The 20,660-nt window shown below is 35.6% G+C and overlaps 1 protein-coding gene across 8 annotated transcripts in view; it reads left to right on the top strand.

Annotated features, from left to right (window-relative positions):
* FRYL (FRY like transcription coactivator) overlaps positions 1-20,660 on the top strand; it is a 160,995-nt gene that overhangs the window by 113,724 nt on the left and 26,611 nt on the right. For 7 of the 8 annotated variants that reach the window (XM_054290556.1, XM_054290529.1, XM_054290521.1 and 4 more), the window contains 17 exons: positions 587-671; positions 2,445-2,557; positions 4,881-5,031; positions 5,368-5,471; positions 5,993-6,178; positions 7,887-8,091; positions 8,975-9,096; positions 9,561-9,751; positions 10,433-10,527; positions 11,679-12,286; positions 12,864-12,961; positions 13,939-14,109; positions 15,048-15,188; positions 17,269-17,466; positions 18,676-18,837; positions 19,126-19,200; positions 20,315-20,491. In XM_054290556.1, coding sequence (XP_054146531.1) covers positions 587-671; positions 2,445-2,557; positions 4,881-5,031; positions 5,368-5,471; positions 5,993-6,178; positions 7,887-8,091; positions 8,975-9,096; positions 9,561-9,751; positions 10,433-10,527; positions 11,679-12,286; positions 12,864-12,961; positions 13,939-14,109; positions 15,048-15,188; positions 17,269-17,466; positions 18,676-18,837; positions 19,126-19,200; positions 20,315-20,491 — 2,882 coding nt within the window. The remainder of the gene's footprint in view (positions 1-586; positions 672-2,444; positions 2,558-4,880; positions 5,032-5,367; positions 5,472-5,992; positions 6,179-7,886; positions 8,092-8,974; positions 9,097-9,560; positions 9,752-10,432; positions 10,528-11,678; positions 12,287-12,863; positions 12,962-13,938; positions 14,110-15,047; positions 15,189-17,268; positions 17,467-18,675; positions 18,838-19,125; positions 19,201-20,314; positions 20,492-20,660) is intronic. The other variant, XM_054290507.1, reaches the window with a different exon arrangement.

Here is a 20,660-nt window from a genome sequence, read left to right as displayed (position 1 = left end):
GGATGCGTTGGCACTTGTTCTTGGAAGTGTTTAAAAAGTGTGTAAAAAAATCTGGGGCTCTTGCAGTTAATGTAATTTAGAATTGCAAAGGATGGAAGGGTACAAAATTGCTTCCAGTTGGGGCTGTCAGTTCAATGTGATGCTTGCAAATTTCTCCTTAAAGAGAATTGTTAAAAGCTTCACCACAGGCTATTAGGTTTTAATCCTTAATGAGTTTGTGGTTTGAATTAACTGGCTAACAAAGTCCAACTACATTTTGCAGATTACTGTGAGGTGTATAATACAGGAAAAAAGGAAATAGGTCTCTAGATACTGCTTAAAAAACTTTCTACTTAATTTACATTGAAGAGTTAGAGATTCCTGGAATAGATTTTTTTTTTTCTGGTTAGTGAAATTATGGTAGCAGCTCACAATCCTTTATTTCATGTGAAAGTATGACTCAGTTTGTATTTGTGCCAGTTGCTGTAGAATAAACCTGATTATATGATTTACTGGGCAAGGACCAGTAAATAAGGGTGATCTTGTAGTGCTTAAGACTACTTTTCCATTTTATTGACCAACCTTTTTCCTTGTCTATAATTCACAGGTACCACTTCTAGTAGCAATACAATGGTGGCTCCCACAGATGGCAATCCTGACAGTAAACACATGAAAGACAGTATTGAAGAGAAGTAAGTATCTCCTCAAAGAGCAGTTACTAGTTGAATTACAGGAATTCCTTCTAGGTGCTTGAAATACTCCCATCTCAGCAGCTCCAGGTATGTCTTCATTGCAGGGATTACATTCCATGTATTGGCATGCATGTCAACAGAACTGGAGTACTATTTGGGACTAACTAGCAGCCTCAATTGCGATTTGAACTCCAGTCCAGGTCAGGCATGGTATTGCTTACAGTTACATTGTTGGTGGTGCTGAAGTAACTACTGTTACACTGGACTGTGTATGTTCACGTGAGGGCAGTGTACTGTGAGGTGGGGTTGGTGAGACACTGGAACATATTGCCCGGAAAAGTGGATGCCCCATCTCTGGAAATGTTCAAGGCAAAGCTGGATAGAGCTCTGAGCAGCCTGGTCAAGTGGAAGGTGTTCCTGCCTTGGCAGGGGGGTTGGAACCAAATGATCTTTAGGTCCTTTCCAATCCAAGTAATTATGTGATTTTATGACTTGCAGATTATTGCCTCACTGGAAATGAACACTGCCTATGTGTTGCTAGTTTATTTTCCCTAACTAGGGTGTTTGAATGCCTGGTATCTGTGTCAAGATACTTTACAGCTAACTTTAAAACAGATTTCTCCCTCCCTAATTTTTGAGCTATTTAAACATAATCTTTTGGAGAAATTTGGCAGACACTGTGAGGCTGGTGGAAAGCAAACAGTTGATGTAGACTTAGGCTGTGTAGTTGGAGCTCAGCAGTAACTGAGTGTGGGCATGCTGTCATTTTGTGTTAATATAGATAGCTAACCTTCAAGTGAAGAGGGAGTGGAGGCTCTGTAATTAACATGAGCAAAGTGTGCATGTCTGCCATTACTGTTGAGTAGCAACGATGTCATAAGTTTGCAGATGAGTTTCTGACAACTTGTTTGAGAGCTTTAATAATTACAGTTCTGATATAACTTCCCAGTTGGACACTTCCTTTCCTTCTCTAGGATAATTATGTCAATGTAGTTAGAATAGTAAATATATTGGGAGAGGCAACCTCAATACTTAAATTAAATTGGGGTGAGCTGTATGATAGTAAATCATAGAAACCTGGAATGCAAGGTGTCATTCAGAATTCAGCCTAGCAAGGCACAGACAAGAACTTGGCTGCTATGGGGGCTCAAGCTGAAGAAACTTGTAAAGTAATGAAGTTTTAAAAGTTTTGAAATGAAGTAATGAAGTTTTGAAAGTCTCTGTGAGTTTTGGCATGTACGGTAGGGTTGTCTTAAACCTGCCCAGGGTATATGCTTCTTGATAAGATGTACCCTGTACATCTTGGACTTGCCAAGAGGAGAGAAGTATAGAAACAGTTTGGAAATGGTGCTTTTAGCACTCTAATTTATCTGATTTCTTTATAGTTTTATCAGATTAGCAAGGTAGGATCTTGGACACCATGTGTGTATACATGCATATGTCTCTGCCAGATCACATATGGATCTCCTTATTTTGTTCTAGAGTGAGAAGAACTTATGTAAAATGGTAACAATTATTTTAATGTGCTTAAATGTTAGTGAAAATGATGGAACAGAAATACAATTTATAGTGGATAATCTCTTTGAATCCCCTTATCTGATGTTGGTTGAGAAGGTATGTCTTACATGGCTGAGGTGCTTTGGCATCATGTTGATTGTAAGATGAATTTTTTTTTGTAAAGGAGTTTTGCTGAAATACAGTTTTCCTGAGAGACCCTGATTAGTGTTTGTCACAGAATGTCAGTCACTAATTCTGCTTTATTTGCACCCACAGCTACGCACACCTAGACATCTACAGCGGGTTGAACAGCAACCTGAACCGCCAGCACCACAGACTGGAGTCTCGCTACAGCAGCAGCTCTGGAGGATCATATGAAGAGGAAAAAAGTAATATTCTTTATTTTAAAATATTTCTATGAATAGCACACAGAATTTTCATGAGTCAATATTTCTGCTGAAGGTTGTGGAACATAAAGAAATCAACATTATCACTGTTTTTTGCATAAATCTATTAAATATCAAGGGTTTTTTTATCTTCCTCCATCTTATTACTGCTATTGAAGACTAGCATACATTTGACTGCAATAAAATATTCAAGGAAGATAATATGCTTTGTTCTTTCTGTTATCCTCTTGAATGAGTTGTGAACATCTTCCTGAATGAAATGGTTTTACTCTATTTCCTTCAACAGTTAGGCACAAGAAACAGAGATGAGCAGTATGAAGATGAGATTTTAAAAAAGGTGATGGAAAAGAAGTTTTTTTAAAAAAAGAAAAGAAATTGCAAGTAATTGTTCTTTTAAAGGATAGCATTCCTTGACTTATTAAAAAATAAGTATACTAAACTTTTTTTAATCCATAGCAAAGGAAAACATAGCAGGGAAAAAAGTTCTCTTTATGTACATCTAATTTCCAAGATTGTTCTGAAAACATGTCTTGGATTATTTTTTGTGATCTATGTTGTTGGTTTTTTTCCACTGAGATGCAGAGGTATGGAAAGAGGTAAAAATTTCTTCTGAAACTCCATTATGCATTTGCAAAGATTTCCTTAACAGAGGCTTATTAACTGTGGCTACTTTTGCACCAATGCCTAAGATAGAAATTGCCATGGCAGTGCTACAGAAAGCAAAACAGGTCATGTAATCAGGCAAAAATGAGGACAGTGCAGACAGTAAATGATGTGTTACATTAGGGGGTTCTGTGTGCTTGGTCAGAAGAGTTGTTTCATTGAAACTCTTGTTTCAGCTAACAGGTTAGTCATTTAAATGATTTTGTACTTCACCCTGCATGGGATAATCAGATACATTTCAGTCGTGGAAGTGGTCCCACAGACTTAGGTTTCACTCAATTTTTTATTGATCATTGATTTTACTACCACTTAAGTACTTTGGGTGTGTTACAGCACACAGTGCAACACTGCCTTTTCACTAATTTTCTTATGTGACTGAACAACAGGAGGTGAACTTCTGCATTTTGAGCTTTAGATGTCAGTATGGAACCTGTCCATGCTATATTGAGGCAACAAGAGTTCATTAGGATCTTCTGATGCACTCTTCAGTGACTGATTCTTTGCACAATGTGAAGATTAGAGTGAATATGTAGTTCTTACTGCCTCTGTTAAGGAGGTGAAACCTAATGTCCTCTACAGAGATTGTTGTAAGGGCTGGACATACTAATGCAAAATCTCCTAAACTTTGGGTCAGTAACAGGTTAATGGCTTCTGATCAGCCAGAATGTTTATTACTGCATGGATAGGCATTATCCAGAATCACAGCTGCAGTCAGTTTTGGATTTGTTTGCTGTTTGTGATAGCAGCACTGAGTATCTTGATGATATTTCCCATATTCCATCAGTAAGGAGTTTGTCACTTCCAGTGAAGAAGGTGATAATGAGCTGATACATGTGTGAACATCTGAAACTTCTGCAGCTATACTTCCAAACAGAGCTGGTAGAATCCCTGAAACATAGAACTGTTGAGGCAATTTTCTTGTTTCTAGTCTTCACTGACAGTTTTGAAGTCCAAAACAACTTTTAAACCAGTAAAGCATTTTGGGTCTGTTAACACAGTATACTCTCATACCAAAGAGCTGCAGTTTTTCTTGCACTTTTGAAGCTTGCTGAATAAAAAAACTAAATGTCTTTCTGTGCTTTCTTGACAAATTTACTGATTTTCTGAGCAGTAACTTTTATCAACCAGTGGGATTGGGCTATGCTGTTGTAAAAGTGGCAACTTCCAAGTTACCCGTGGATCAGGCCAGCATTATCTAGCAGATAGCACTGGTGGGGTTTTGTTGTAAGACCTATAAAGATGTGCTCTTGATGAATACTTCCTTAGCCTATAATGAACTGCTCTTCAAGATGAGCTCAGTTAAATCTTAGGGCCCAGCCTTAAATAACTCCCTATCTGGCATGAGGTTTGAAATTCAAGGAAGTTACATCAGATCACTTTACCTTTTATCATGAGTTTTATGAACCTGTTCAAAAACATCTTACTCTGTTATGTGTGCAACTTCTGAGAATCATCCTTGTACTAAAAGAAATAATACTTCTTTCAAAACACTGTGTCCAACTTCTACTGTTTACAGCTGGCTTCCCTTCCCCTCTCCTAGATCTCAACTTTTCAAGAATTTAAAAATATTTCTTCAGAAGGCTGTAACATACAGAAATATGCATTGTAAATATATCTCTGGTTTAATTTTCTGTTGTGTTAGGTGATTCAATGCCTCTCTATTCCAACTGGCGGTTGAAGGTGATGGAGCACAATCAAGGAGAGCCTCTCCCTTTCCCACCTTCTGGAGGTTGCTGGTCACCACTGGTGGATTACTTGCCTGAAACTTCTCCTCCGGGCATGTCACTTCACAGGTAGCTGTTTTGGCAATGCCAGTGGCAGTTCTTTGTGTTTTCATTTGTGTTGCACAAATACAGTCATTTGAAGACAGCAGATTAAAGGGCAGTTAACAATACATTTGTTTTCTGTGGGTTTTCTCACAGGTCTAGCAATTTAAGATTACTCAAACTTTTAATCTGGAGGATTAAAGTGTTTCTATTTTTATTATGAGCCTTCATCTTTTGCCTTATAACACAACTTTGTGAATGTTTATAGACTGAAGAATACAAGTTAGAAGCATATGAAGCCCTTTGCAGCTCTTTGTAAAGTTCCTGTTACATTCTTCTAACATTCTATTTTTTTTGTTTTAGATGCAATATAGCAGTGATTCTTTTGACTGATTTGATAGTTGACCACAGTGTAAAGGTGGAATGGGGAGGATACTTGCATCTTTTGCTTCACGCAATTTTTATAGGTAACTAACTTCTTACAGAAATACTTACAGTAACTTGAGGAATTTTTTACCATTGTACTGAAATCCCATTAATTTGATAATATTTACAGTATTTTTAAAAATTCAATTAAATGTCTTTCAGCTTAATTACTACAATGTAGATTTTTTAGTGTTGTTTTAGGGCACTTTGTTTAGAAGCTTTTACCTCTTGTAGAAGACACAGTAAAATTCAATATTTTGCTTTCTGTTTTTAAGTGGTAATTTTCATACAGAGCACAAATGAAGTTCTTACTTAAAATGACTTTGTACTTTAACCTTGCATGGGATTATCAGATATATTTTAATCTGATCAACATACAGTTTGTTAAACTATATGCTGGTTTTTTCTCTATTGAAACACTGAAAAAATATTGTTTAGAGAATTCTATATCTGTTATTTGGTAAAGTATAGCAGACCAATTTGAATACTGCTGTATTTAAATAATGTAATTCAATGTGCCCTTTGAGTATCATAAAGCCTCTCTGTTTTCCTTTTGTGTTAGGTTTTGACCACGGTCACTCTGAAGTCTATGAGCATTGTAAACGACTACTTTTGCATCTACTGATAGTGATGGGCTCTGGCAGTAATGTCCAGTCTGTTGCTTCTGTCCTACTCAGAAACAGAGAGTTCAACGAGTCCAGGGTGCTTACTGTCAAACAGACTACCCATTTAGATTACACTTTCACAGGTATGCTTTTCATTTATTACATGTTGCTTGTTGAAATGACATGGGAAGTTACCTGTTTCTTACAGGCATTAATCAGATTTCTGTTGTTTTTCTTGCACATTTCTTGCAAATATTTTCCTGAGGCCTTGGCATTAAAATTTCTTTGGATTTTAATGAAGTCAAAATGAATGGAGTTCTCATTGGCACTTTGTGCTCAGTCGTCAGAGTTGGGAGCACAGTTGTATGAGGAATAGTAGTGGAAATCAAAGAGGGAGACCTGTGCTTTGGAACTTTAATACAGCTGTTTTCATGATGCCTTTGAAAATAAAAACCAAGAAGATATATCTCTTACTTGTTTATAGCAAGTTAAAATTTCCAAGTTTTGTCAGCTGTGATTGCATTCTTTATTGTCTATCAGAATATTTTTTGAGATATGACTCTTGAATATTCCCTTTAACTTTACAATATTGTAATTATACAGTATACTTTATATTTCTATGTACCTCTTTATGAAGGGAATATTTTGATGGTGAGACTGTATTGTAGTTTCTATTAAAATAGTTCTTTGTGGTTTTTTAAAATTTAGTATTTCATATTATTTCAGTAGGTGGCAGCATATTGCCATACAGTTGTTTGTTCTCTTTTGCTCACATCAGCAATGGTTTTATTACTTAGCAAAAGTAGTTGTCTGATTTGTGAATTTGGTTTTTAGTAGCAATGAGGAATTAAATTCCACTGTGTATAGTGGAAGGATTATTTTATAGCAATCTGTTCAGCAGAACTTTAATGGTGCATCTACACAGTGGCATGTACAAACCATTCCCTTCCTCATCTTTAAGGGCTTGGATAAACTGTCTAAACTGGACACAATAAAACAAAGATGTTTGATAGAAACTAGAATAAGGTCAGCATCAAACATTTCCAGCTGGGGACTAGGATAAGGTGTTTACAGGTATGAACGCCTAGCACAAGGTTGGACAAGCTAATTTTAAATTTTATTTGAGCTGACTAAGCTCAAATACCCCAGTCAAAACTCTGTGGTTCTATAGTGAAAATCTGTGGTGGATTAGTGAGTCTTAAGCTTATTTAAGTACAAGTGCTCCAGTCAAAGGCCCTGCCAGTTTTCCTTGGTAGTTTACTTTCCCTCAGCCCTTCATGGATGGATGGAAGGGCAATGTGAGGAGTCACTGCTGAGGTATTTTTTTGTCACGTGATTCTTTATATGGAGGAGAAAAATCTTCTGGCCACAAGATTAAGCTAACTTCAGAGAAACTTTGTGCAGCCACAGGGGCTCTGCTCAGAGTCCATTCACTAGATAATACTCAATGTTCACTGATTTCAAGTACTGTCAGATTCAGTGGGACTGGGTTTTACCAAAAAAACCTGCTCATTAGTAAGAAATAGTCTGTATAATTTTGTTAATTAAGTTGAGATGCCTCAGAAGCTGATGAGCTCTGATACTATTGGTACAAAATCAAGGATAATAGAGGGGTTTTAAAAAGGGATCTAGCAGTTCCCAATTAAAGTTCATATAAGTCATGTGAAGAATTTGCATGTATGAGACTTGTTGATTTCATTGAAATTATTGCATCCATTAATTTATTCTCTTCTAAGTGTTCTCATTACATTTACTAAGTTATTGATCTTTTTAGAGGGCTATTTTTTCCTTTTCTATATTTAATATTAACTGTCAGCTTAAAAGTGCATAATCCTCTTGTTTCAATTTCAGCAGGTGTTCATGATTTTATACCTGATTACCAGCCCTCCCCAATGACAGACTCAGGGCTTAGTTCAAGTTCTACCTCTTCTAGCATCAGTTTAGGAAATACAAGTGCTGCCATTTCTCAACTGCACACCACAATCCTCAATGAGGTTGACATTTCAGTAGAGCAGGATGAAAAAGTGAAAACTCTTATAGAATTTATTACCTCAAGGTAAGATTTCAGTTTTTATTTTTGTTGAGACATATTTTGTGGAAAAATGGCAAACCTCTCACTATTTAGCATCATGTTTTCTAATTCTGTCTCTGTTTTATCACGAGTAAATGTTTTTATGTGATACACACATGAAAAGCTCTAACTTTCCAACACTTCCAGAGAATTTTGACCATCCTTTCAAGTCCTCTCTGTTTAAAAGTATTTTGCCATGTTTTATTCTGAATTAGGGCAGGAATACATTGAGATTATTAGAGACCTGAAGATTTCTGTGCAGTTTAGGGATTAGCTAGTAGTAGAGAGCTGGCTATTCAAAAATGATGAATTTGTTGCACAGGACATTGGTAAAATCATCCACAGTCGTGCAGTTTGCATGATAGTTTATATTAAGCTTTGAAGATAATGTTAATCTGAAATCCTGCCTGTTCCTCCATGCTTTGATACTTTTTCTTTACCTCAGCTTAAATTTATAATTGTGTGGCATATCAATGGAAAGGAATTGGGAAGAAAGGAAGTTAGGAAATGCATAATGGTGGTAGTTGTACTGGCTCTTTCTTAGAGTACTATTTATTGTACTATAACTATACCTTCCATCTATTACATCTGTTATGTACTATAGCATCTCTTCCATCTTCTTACTCAGTTATTTCAGTTGGAACTGATACACTGCTTTTCACTTTGTCTTAACTTCTTGTATATTGTATAATATTGGTCAGTTGTCAAAATTCCTTCCAATTCATGCCTGCGCTTCTAGATGGTTTTTTTAATGTGGTACATAGTAGATTCTTTTGCAATTAACCTTAAGGTTTAAATTTCATTTAAATAATATTAAGGACAAAGGCTGCATTTTATATTCTGTTTACTCTATTTTTGTATTTTTTAGAAAACGAGGCCCACTTTGGAATCATGAAGATGTTTCAGCCAAGAACCCTAATATAAAGAGTGCTGAACAGTTAACTGTGTTTTTAAAGCATGTGGTATCTATATTTAAACAGTCTAGCTCAGGTATGTTAGCAAACAGACCATACATGATCAAATATGCAAGACTGAACTAAATAAATACTTTTTAATGCATGTAAATGCATAGGTTATCTATAAAATCACTCTAGGAAATTGCTGCTTCTAAATAATAGTTTTCTTGTGTATTCTCACTTCAGTTCATGTTTCTGTTATGACAGATTTAAATATAATCTTTTAGGAATGGGATAAAACATCTTATTAATTTATTGTGAACAGTTAATATTCTAATCATAAATGTTTTATTATCTACGAGTCTCTCTAGCATTAAGTATTTGGAATACATGTTTATATTCCTGTAAAGATTTTGGAGACTAATACTTCTTGAGAAAAACGTAGAGGATGTGAGAATACTTTAAATTTGGGAATGACTTTGGCAATTTACTCTTCAGTAAACTCAAGTGGATTTGGTTTTTACAAAGCACTGCTTGGCTATTTATTTCCCTTCATAGGAGGATATCAATTGGAACATCGTCTCAGTGAAGTTGCTCTGCAAACTGCCCTGTCGTGCTCCTCTCGCCATTATGCTGGGAGGTCCTTTCAGATTTTCAGGGCTCTGAAGCAGCCTCTCACTCCATCTACACTTTCTGATGTTCTCTCCAGACTAGTGGAAACTGTTGGAGATGCAGGAGAAGAAGCTCAGGTATTTGAAATTTTGCTCCTACTTTATTAGAACACTAAGTCTGTCTAAATGATGTGCATGCATTATTAGCAAAATTTAAAAGCATTGTTTTATTCAGGTTTTTTTTTTTATTTTTAAGTGTTTCAAATATGAAACAGTTTTAATCATGACACTTCCTGAATTTCACCTAATTAACTAAGGAGAAGTTGTTCACATTCTCTTCTACAGCAAGAGGCTCTTTCAGAGATACATCTGTTTACTGTAGACACCACCTCTTTCATTGTTAGAGAATACTGAGATCAGCCATATAAGAAATTACTTATTTTTGTTTTCTTTTGTTAAGAACTTTATCTGATAAAGTGTTAACAATCATTCAGCTTCATGTCATTGTACATCTTAAGAGTGTATCTAAGCTTTTAATACTGCAAAATAAGTCTGAATGACTTCATCCTTCAATCCATCCTTAAAAAATGCAAACTAGAATTAATTCAGTAAATGCTTATAAATAAATGGAAGTTTTTCCTTGTCTGGAAGCTATACTGCTAAATTGAGCTGTCTCGTGAGGATTGTGTTCTAATTGAAGCATGAAATAATTTTGTTTACTGCTACTGATTTTATATTTTTATATTACTACTTAGTAGATTTTCTGTGATCTTCCTTGTGCATATTGCATAATTTATAATGGCCTGTGGCTTTCCCCAGGGTTTCGTCATAGAGCTGCTTTTGACTTTAGAATCTGCTATTGATACATTGGCTGAAACCATGAAGCATTATGATCTGCTTTCTGCCCTTTCTCAGTAAGTTCTTTTATTAGTCAATCTTTATTATGCATTTTTGTACATTTGAATTATTAAAAATCTGTATTATAAATGTAATTAAATAATTCCTTGTCATCTTTGCAGAATAATTGTATCCATATAGCAAAATTGCTTGCTCTGGTATGTTTTTATCATTCTGCCTCAAGCAAAACTTGTGAGAATCTAGATTTCCTGTAAAGGATATCTTATTGCCTTTCTGATTTACCCTCTTGGGTTCAATTTAATATTGTAGAAATGGAGTTCAAGGAGTTTCTTATGGCTCAGTTCTGAAATATTGTCAGTTCTTCTTAACCTTCTTGAATTTAAATGCTCTGCAAATGTTGGTCTGTCTTAGGCCTCAAGTTTGTTGTCCATATATAAAAAGTGTAACTGAACAGTCTGAGTCATTTGTGTGTCTCATTACAGTTTGAATGGTTACCTTGATGACTTTTTATCAAACTGAAAAAAATGCCTAAATGTACAGACATCTCTGTATTTGTTTGATTCCCTTGCAAAGATTTTGAAAATGCTGAGATTTCTAGGAATACATTCAATTTCTCTGTATCAGAATAGGAAGGTGTTGGGTTTCCTAGGTTAGATACCTCAGACAAATACATGGTAATAATTGTATTAATTCATTCATTTCCCTACTTTTATCACATCTTTAAATAAGTTTGGATGCTAGGTCATCATTTACACATAATCTTTTGCATGCTATGGGCTAATTTTTCCAATTTTACTATAATTTTATTGTATTCTGGGATGGTAACAAAAAGATTTGGTAGAAAAGATAACAGGATAACTGCAGTGTTGTCTTAATGCTGTAAGGATATTTTAATAATAGATACAGAAATCCTGTATTTACGTGCATTATAATACTCTTAGGATGATGAAACAGAGTATACTGCATGTGTATGTGATTTGTGTAACTCTTCTCTCTTTCTCTCTTTCTCTTTCTTTCTTTCTTTCTTTCTTTCTCTCTCTCTTTCTCTCTTTCTCTCTTTCTCTCTTTCTCTCTTTCTCTCTTTCCTCTCCCTCTCTCTCCCTCTCTCTCTTTCCTCCTTCCCTCCTTCCCTTTTTCATTGTTATTAAAATTCTTTGTTACTAAAATATTTGGCATGTAACAATATGCAATACTGATTTTATTTTAGAACCTCATACCATGATTCTGTAATGGGAAACAAGTATGCAGCTAATAGGAAAAGCACTGGACAGATAAATCTAAGCACAAGTCCCATGAATAGTGGCAGTTGTTTGGGATACTACAGCAATACAAGGAGTAATTCCTTGAGACTGAATTTAATCAGCGAGCGGAGAGGCGACCGGCGACGGAGCAACACACTGGATATAATGGATGGAAGGATAAATCATGGTGGAAGTTTGGCAAGGACTAGAAGCCTTTCCTCCCTGAGAGAGGGAGGCATGTATGATGTGCAGCCCACTACTGACCCTGTCAACTTGATGGCCACCATATTTTGGATTGCAGCTTCGTTGCTGGAGTCAGATTATGAGTATGAATACCTGCTGGCTCTCAAGCTACTCAACAAGCTTCTTATTCACATGCCTCTGGATAAATCAGAGAGTCGGGAAAAGATAGAAGAGGTGCAGAATAAACTGAAATGGAATAACTTTCCAGGCCTTCAGCAGCTTTTCCTGAAAGGCTTTACTTCAGCCTCTACACAAGAAATGACAGTTCATCTCCTCAGTAAACTCATCACAATTTCCCGGCATGCTTTGGTGGATCCTTCTCAGTTAGCAGGTACCTTTCGTAAATATGTGATAAAAATCTATCTTTTCATTGAATTAAGTAGAGTCAAAATCAGTAGTAATTGTGCTTTTGCCTTAAAGAAACACTCCTGTAAAAAATACAGACAACTTTCTGCAGCTGTCTGTATTACACTGCTAAATAGTAGGAATACATTACAGACTGGTTATCTCATGAGCAAGATTGCATGTAAACTTTATGTATTGAATGTTGTTTGCAAGTGAGTTTTAAGAGCTGTGTATTTTTTTTTCATTATCTTATGCTAACTAGCTCAAATAGCCCTGTTTACACATTTTTAGAAACAATGTGACATAGTGCCTAAAACTATCCAGTTTCATGGTGGTTTTGATTAATTGGTCCAGTGATGATTTTATTTTCATAATGCATTTTTATACCTAACACAGACATATCTATATACATTGTTCATAAATATATGTGTGTATATAATTTATATATCTGTGTGAAAGTATATGTCATACTGTCGGAATTTTAAATACTGGCTAGCTTCACATTAAATTAAGTCAGTAAAAACCTTAAGGACTCCTATAACTCTGTTTATGTGTGTGTTTAGGATTTCCCCTAAACATCTTGTGCCTACTTCCTCATCTGATACAACATTTTGATAACCCAACTCAGTTTTGTAAAGAAACAGCTGACAGGATAGCAAAGGTATGTAACATGATGCTTGGAGAAGTATCCAGGAGGATATATATACCAGCACTGTTTCTTTATTTTTTGGGGTCCCTTTTGTAATACTTCTATGTTATTCTAGTAGTAATATACACATAACTATAAGAGGCCATATTTTAAAGACGTGACCCAGTCAAATTTATATACCTGGACCTTGTATCAACCCCTGAGTTTGTTTGTTTCTTTAGGTTATTGTGTGAAAATTTAGATTTCAAGAACAAATTTTCTTACCAATGATATCAATTACTTTTTCTTACTTGTCTGATTTTTCTACTTGTAATTTTGAATGTCAACCTAATCACATATTAAGCATGCTTCCTAATTTTCTTACAAGAAGAAAGTGCTTCTTACTGATAGAGAAGAAAAGGTTGTATGTTCTTTCTTTTACTTGTACACAGTAAAATACACCTTGAAATATTTCTGAACTGTAGTGGCTATTAAAGAGGTACGTGGTGCACAGCAGCTGTTAGCCAGGATGGTGTTTCACTGGCCTGACAGAGTCTGTCCTTTAAGGAAGAATGTGGAAAGGGGAATAGGAAAGAGCTGTGTGGCACAGGAGCTGCAGGCAGACACCTCTGGCTGCTCAGGCTGTGACACATGAGCCACTAAACCACTGAGGCTGTGCACAGGCTGACTCAGAGTATGTGCCTGATGCAAGTGCAGAAATCACTGCTGCCCTTAAATACTTGTATTACCTGAGTGAGGGATATTGGTTGATCATACCAAGTGTATAAATAAATAAACTTGGAACACGGATGCCACAGTATCAAAATTCAACAGAAACTGTAGGTCAGGCTTGTGTGATTGGTTTGATTTCGCTTACTAGAAAATAACTGAAGTGAAATCATAGAAATTAAATCTTAGAGTGAAATTTGGGAGAAGTGCATAATGACTCAGGAATGCTTGGATTTAAATAAAATATTTCTGATATAATTAAATATGGTTTCGCTTTTCAGGTTTGTGCAGAAGAGAAGTCACCAACTCTTGCCAATCTGGCTCATATGATGAGTTTATACAGTACACACAGTTATTCCAGAGACTGTTCTAACTGGATTAATGTAGTGTGTAGATACTTGCATGACTCTTTCTCAGATGCCACATTTAACCTCATAACTTATCTTGCAGAGGTAAGGTTTTACTGGAAGTATCTCATGTTGACAATTCATTGCCAATTACTATTTTCTCATGATTCTGAATATCAGGGGGAATACAGCATATCTTCTCTAACAGGAAAATATTGCTAAAATGTTCTAGGATGTAGAAAAGGTGCCATTTTGGAGTGCAGTAATTTATAAATACCTTGAAATTAGAATCCCTCTAATGACAGATCTCTTTTTATGAGAATGGTGTTTGGTATTAGATGTTTATATTCTGTACTACATGAATATACACTGTCCTGGCTTTACCAAAATAAGCTTAATTTAAAATTTTAAGAGACCTTCTTTAGTCAGGTACACGTCTTTATCACAAATTTAAAAATTAATTGCAAGGTTCATTTGTAAGTAGTGCATAATGTAGAAAAAGATAATTTAAATTATAGAAATCGGTATATTATTTTGCTGGCCATTCATACAGGAAAACTGTTAAGTACTTTGTATGAAAAGCTTGTAGAGCTTGTCCTTGAAGTGTATCGCTTCAAACTGATGGAGGCATTTTAAAAAATTTGTTCATTCTTACAAATAACTTTATATATATATTTTTTTGTTTGCAAAACTGCATTTGCCAACCTTCCTTAAGGTGTTGCTGTAATTGTTTTTCATACAGTTTTAAGACTTTGAATTCCTATGAACTTTTATTTAGTGAAAAGTGTTTTACTATTAGGTACTTTCAATCTGTGCTAAAAATATGTCAAAATTCAGGGAAAAAATTAATTAGGACAAAAACCATTGTGCTGTTGTATTACTGTTTTTTAGTGCTAAAGCAAAAAGTTTGAAAAACAGGAAGTGGTAGATTTAAGTTTCTTGAAGGGAAAAATAAATGTGTGTAGAAGTTAGCTGTATCTTACTGTTTGCTTTCACTTTTTGCTACCCTAACTAAATTTTGTATTTTAAAAACCTTCTTTTAGCTGTTAGAGAAAGGCTTATCCAGTATGCAACAGTCCTTGCTGCAGATCATTTACAGTCTTCTGAGTCATATTGACCTATCCACAGCTCCAGTGAAGCAGTTTAATTTGGAAATCATAAAAGTTATTGGTAAATATGTTCAGGTAGGTACTCTGAAGAACTGTAAAAGCCTGTCTGCTCTTTATCAAAATGGTATCAAAATTACACTTGAATTTTGGGGGTCATTTATTTCAGATATAAGTAAGATGCTTGTGGTCAGATTCCATAGGGGTTTTTTTCCTATGTACTTAATCCACCAAATGCTTTTGTATTTGTCCAATGTGGTTTGGATCTGGTGGCACACATTATCTGGGTGAATGTGCATCTATGTACAGATGTAAGCAACTTGTCATGTGTAGTTAGAGATGATGATCCTTCAGCTATTTAAACACAAGGAAATGTTTACTGCTAAGCTGGACAAATGTTTTATTTATGTGTATATGTTTTAAAAATAAAATTTCACAGTTAAATGAATATTTAAATCACTCTCAGTAATGTATCTGTGAGGAACTTTAAGGTGCACCTTAACAAAATTGAGTACATTTTTTTATTAAAGAAAGTCCCCAAAAGATGAACCACAGTGTTTTGCCCAAGGTAATTTAAGCCTTTGTACTCGAAACACAAATTTACTGAAAATCTTCTACACAGAAGAAAGTGTAGCATCTTACTGAAAGATTTTATAAAAATGCCTGGAGCATAAAACCATTTCAGTGCACAACATTCTCTTCTTTTTTCTCTGAATTCCATTATTGGTGAGTGTATTTCAGTCAAATGGTTTAATCATAATTACCAGGAAAGTCGTGTTCCCTGGACATTTTGTTATTGATGGATATGTACTTTAGATATTGTGCTCCTGTCAGAGTGCATTAGGCAAAATGAAATGATTAGCATTAGCTATAGTTTCTATGGCCTGGTGGCTTCTTGCTTCACCTCTAACCCCTCTCTGAGCAAGCTTGCTCTGAAGCAAGCCCACAGTACCATGGAATGTAGTCTTAGATGTAAGCTATCAAAAGATGGTGCTAGCGAAAAAACATTCCAGAGAAGTCTTAACTTATTTTTGATAAAATGAAATGTGTTGCTATAAATGACAAAAGAAAAGATCATAAATTATCATGTCTTGTTTAAATTTTCTACTAAGCTTTGAGTCTTTTCAGTCCTCTGCAATGACAATGGCTATAAATAAATCTAAGTTGCTACAGGACAGTTCCAGTTTGAGACTCCTTTTTTTTATGCTTATGATACATAGAAATGGAGGAGATTAGTGAAGACTCTCGTTATCTGCAAAGAAGCATAAAGCATATACTACTTAGAGAATTGAAAGGGGTGTTTACTTATTTTAATGCAATAAAATAATATTTTGACAAATATGGCCTCCTAATTAAAAAAAAAAAGACATCATGCTGATTTCAAAAATTGGAAGATTTAAGTTTCAGGCAGAATCCTTGCATTTCTGGGAGTGTAAATCTTAATCTTTGCACAAAGCTGCTTTTATTTTGTCTCTTCTTATTATTCTTTTCACAGTGTGTGTAATTCAAACCACTGAATTATTTACATTATCTTAATCATTTTTTTAATGATTAAGATAATGTAAATAATCTTTTACACCACTTAACTCTGGTTCTGCCTCTTATATTCTCACACTTTTTCTATAGCATTTTTAAGCACTCCATTGGTTTGATACTAATAACTTTGTAAATGTTTTCACTTCTTAGATAAAATCTTTTGTATTTCCTCATGTATTTCAAGGAATAGTTTTGCTTGTTTCAAATTGCATTTACTCTCTCCATAACTGTAAAATAATTGAAGATGGCCAGAGGTGGAATTGTTAATTTGAGTACTGTCAGTTACTGTAGTTAAGTGATAGTTCAATACTCTCAGTTTCTGTCTCCTGGGTCACAAAGGGCAGTTTCAGACAATGGTAAAAAACATGGTGTAACTACAGGGATGGAGGGACATGGACTGAGGTCTGGTTGTTGCTGGCCCAGTGAGCTGGAGCTAAGCCTGCTTGGCTGGACCTAACCATGCTCCATGGGATGGCCACTGCTTTCCTGGCACTTCAGGGTCTGAAGTTTCCCACCTGATCAGAGGCTTTTGGGTTGGGGATTCTTACAAAATGCTACTGTACATAAAAATTGCTGTCTTGGTTGAAGGGATTGTTGTGTGATTTGTGTATGTTCTCTTCAGAGTCCATATTGGAAGGAAGCCCTTAATATTTTGAAACTGGTGGTGTCTCGATCAGCAAGCCTTGTTGTGCCTAATGATATTCCAAAGTCTTATGGAGGTGACATAGGCTCTCCAGAAATCTCTTTCACGAAAATTTTTAATAATGTCTCCAAGGAGCTACCTGGGAAGACCTTAGATTTTCATTTTGATATATCAGAGGTAATTATTATATTTAGATGACAATGCATTTATGACTTGCTGTTACAAACTCAGGTATTATTTTTTGTTAGCCTTCTACATTTATATGTTTTTGAATAAGTACAGTTTTTAAGAATGGCAGAGATTGAAGTTTTATGTACTTTAAATGAGAGTGATACTAGAAGATAAATTTCAAATTCATTTATGATGTTTGTTTGCCTTTTCCCCCTTTTGAATATTTGCAGAGTGAATTACTGAAAGTCAGTAAGGTTATTCTCAAGGGTATCTCATCTGTGTCAGAGAGCAGACAATGCAGCTGGCTGCTGCTTGCAGCTGAACACACCAGGCTTTCAACAAATGAAGGGCTGTTCATTCAAGGGCTGGGAGGATTAAATCCCTGTACTGCAGTTTTGGCATGAATTTAGGGAAGGGGGAGGAAATTTAGAGAGGGGGTAGGATACGAAATGTAGGAAATTCAGTGTAAGAGGGATACAGTTGGAGAAAAACCTCCTGTGGCTAAAAATATCACCCCTACCACCAGTGATACTCATTTACATCTGAAAAGGGGAGCATGGCCAAGTGACTGCTGTGTAATGTAGAGACATGAAAATTGTAGAAACTTTAGAAGTGATCAGGAGTAAGAGCCCTCGGTTGAAGCTAACCCTAGATAATATGATAGGAGATATAGATGTCATAGGAACATTGCATAAATTGGCAAGTACATTCACTACTCAAGTTTCAGGGCATGTGGATAATTGAGAGATAAGATAAATTCCCACAGAGTTCATTGGGTTAGCATTTGCTGTCAAAAGAGTTGAATTTGATAATTGATTTTTTTTAGAAGTGTGTGTGTATTTGTGAAGTTGCTGGTCTGTGAAAACAATTTGTTCATGTCAGGGAATGATTCTACAGAGAAGCTTTGCATCTTTTAAACCTAAAACACATTTGGTTTTGATGTGTGTTTAAAAATATAATTGGATTGTTGCATAGAATGTGCATAATTCAAAGCCACACAAGTGGGCAGAATGGCCCTTGCTGCATAGGGTACACGTATTCAGCTTTGTATTTCTCAGTGAACTGAGGCTCAGTGGATTTGACATGGGTTTTACAGAATGCTTACAAACAGACCAACCCTCCTACGATTCATATAATGCTAAATTCTTAAGTCAAATATGTCCTCTTTATTAATATAGATTTCAATTTTAATAAGTTGTTTGTTGTCTTTGCTAGACTCCAATTATTGGGAATAAATATGGTGATCAACACAGTGCAGCTGGTAGAAATGGGAAGCCAAAAGTCATTGCTGTGACCCGGAGCACTTCTTCAACTTCATCAGGCTCCAATTCAAATGCACTGGTTCCTGTCAGCTGGAAGAGACCACAGCCATCTCAGGTAAATTGTGCCTCAAACACTTCATGCATATATTAGAGACAGTGTTTGTGAATGTATTAAAAAAATGCATTGAAGTGTTATTTGAAGTCTGTATTGTGTCATAGCAAAACAGTAAATGAATACAGCATAAACTAAAAGCTGATACTGGTGAAAAGTAAAAAAATTTAAGATTGTTTTTAGAGGGTGTCAATATGCAATATGACTAGTTGAATATGCAAATGTTTTCTGTTTTTACCTGAACCTCGAGAAGCTGCTGTGCTATGTGGTTTTCTTTGGCATATTTTTCAGAGAAGGACTAGGGAGAAGTTAATGAATGTGCTTTCTCTGTGTGGTCCAGATTCTGGTCTTCCCAAGAATCCTTCGGTAAGTGGTGGTGGTGGTTTGTTTTGGTTTTTGAACTCAACTGGCAGAATGCTATTGCATTTGTAGTTGTTGGTGAAGTTATAACAGTGGATTTGGACAAGCTAGTTTTGGTTCAATAGTTCACAAATCCAATAGAAAGATTAAAAAGAAGAATCAGAAGTAATGGATTACTATTGGTCCTCAAGGACTCCAGTGGGCATGGTTGTCTTGGCTAGAAAAGAGAATTGAACTAGATCTCTCCTGTTCTGACTACCTCTCTACCTAGTCCATTACAGATGCTCTTGAGCAAAGGGGTAGCAGTAGCTGAGGACTGCAAGGGTGTTGATGCTGTATTGCAAATATCATCGAATCCATTGAAAATAACCAATGGGTCATATACCTTGAAACATGGTTATTTATAGGAACAGTAGTCTTAACTGTTGATTAAAAATAGGTTGATGGTTTTACTTATTTATAAAGAACCCCACTGGCATAATATGCTTGATGGTGGTGATGACACTGACAGCTTTTAAAACAAAGTGGATAGCCTACCTTGGTTATCATCTGGAACATAGTTTTTTATTGTGGCATAACAGTTCTTACCTGAGGAAAATATTGGTGGGAGAAGGATCTTGAATCTAGTAGAAGAAGCTAAAATAAATAAAAATAGATGCCTGAAAGCTGGAAGTGGACATATTAAAAAACAGTGTATGGAAATAAACAGAATATTGTCATTTGTGAAGGCCACAGTAGCTCAGTATTGGATCCATTTTAAAGGTGTACAATCCTTCCACAGAAGTTTGTAGGTATGGTCTGTGTCATGTGGCTGATTATTATGATGGATTCTTTTGTTCTTAAATTTGACTGATATTGTGGTTATGAAAATGAAGTTTGGGTGATATGTTTTTCTCTCTATTTATATCTTTGTAACTCTTAGTTACATTAAGGACAGAACGATACCACTAATTTCAAGATGTAGTTTTAAATCCAACTAGTCTTGAAGCCAAGTGTTACCAGTACTGGGGTAGACACGCTGCCTGCCACTAATTCCACTAAATGGCAGGAAGCAGGATAGCTGACTTTTGGAGTTACAGAAATTGGAAGTTCTTACTTCTGTTTTTACCTATATCTGCAGGTTGTGTTTTCTTCTAATGAAGACTTGGAAGTTGGAGATCAACAAACTAGTCTAATTTCAGCAACAGAAGAAGTGATTCAAGAGGAGGAAGTGGCTGTAGAAGACAATACCAGTGAACAGCAATTTGGAGTTTTTAAAGACTTTGACTTTTTAGATGTTGAATTGGAAGATGCGGAGGTGAGACCTTGGGGTTTCTTCTGTGTATTTCCATTTGAGAGCATTTTAAAAATAAGGTTGTGTTGGTGCAACTCCAAGGAATTGGCAGCCCTACTAGCTAATCCAATTCAGAAAAATTTATGACATGGTGGAATTTAGATAGAGAAACCTGGGCCAAAAACTTTGCAGG

The sequence above is a fragment of the Melozone crissalis genome, unplaced genomic scaffold (genome assembly GCF_028551555.1).
Source record: "Melozone crissalis strain CALT ecotype California unplaced genomic scaffold, PUWL_Pcris_2 ptg000006l_1, whole genome shotgun sequence".
Classification (NCBI taxonomy): Eukaryota; Metazoa; Chordata; class Aves; order Passeriformes; family Passerellidae; genus Melozone; species Melozone crissalis.
The sequence above is the reverse complement of the archived record's forward strand: the minus strand, read 5'-3'. Positions and strand labels throughout refer to the sequence as shown.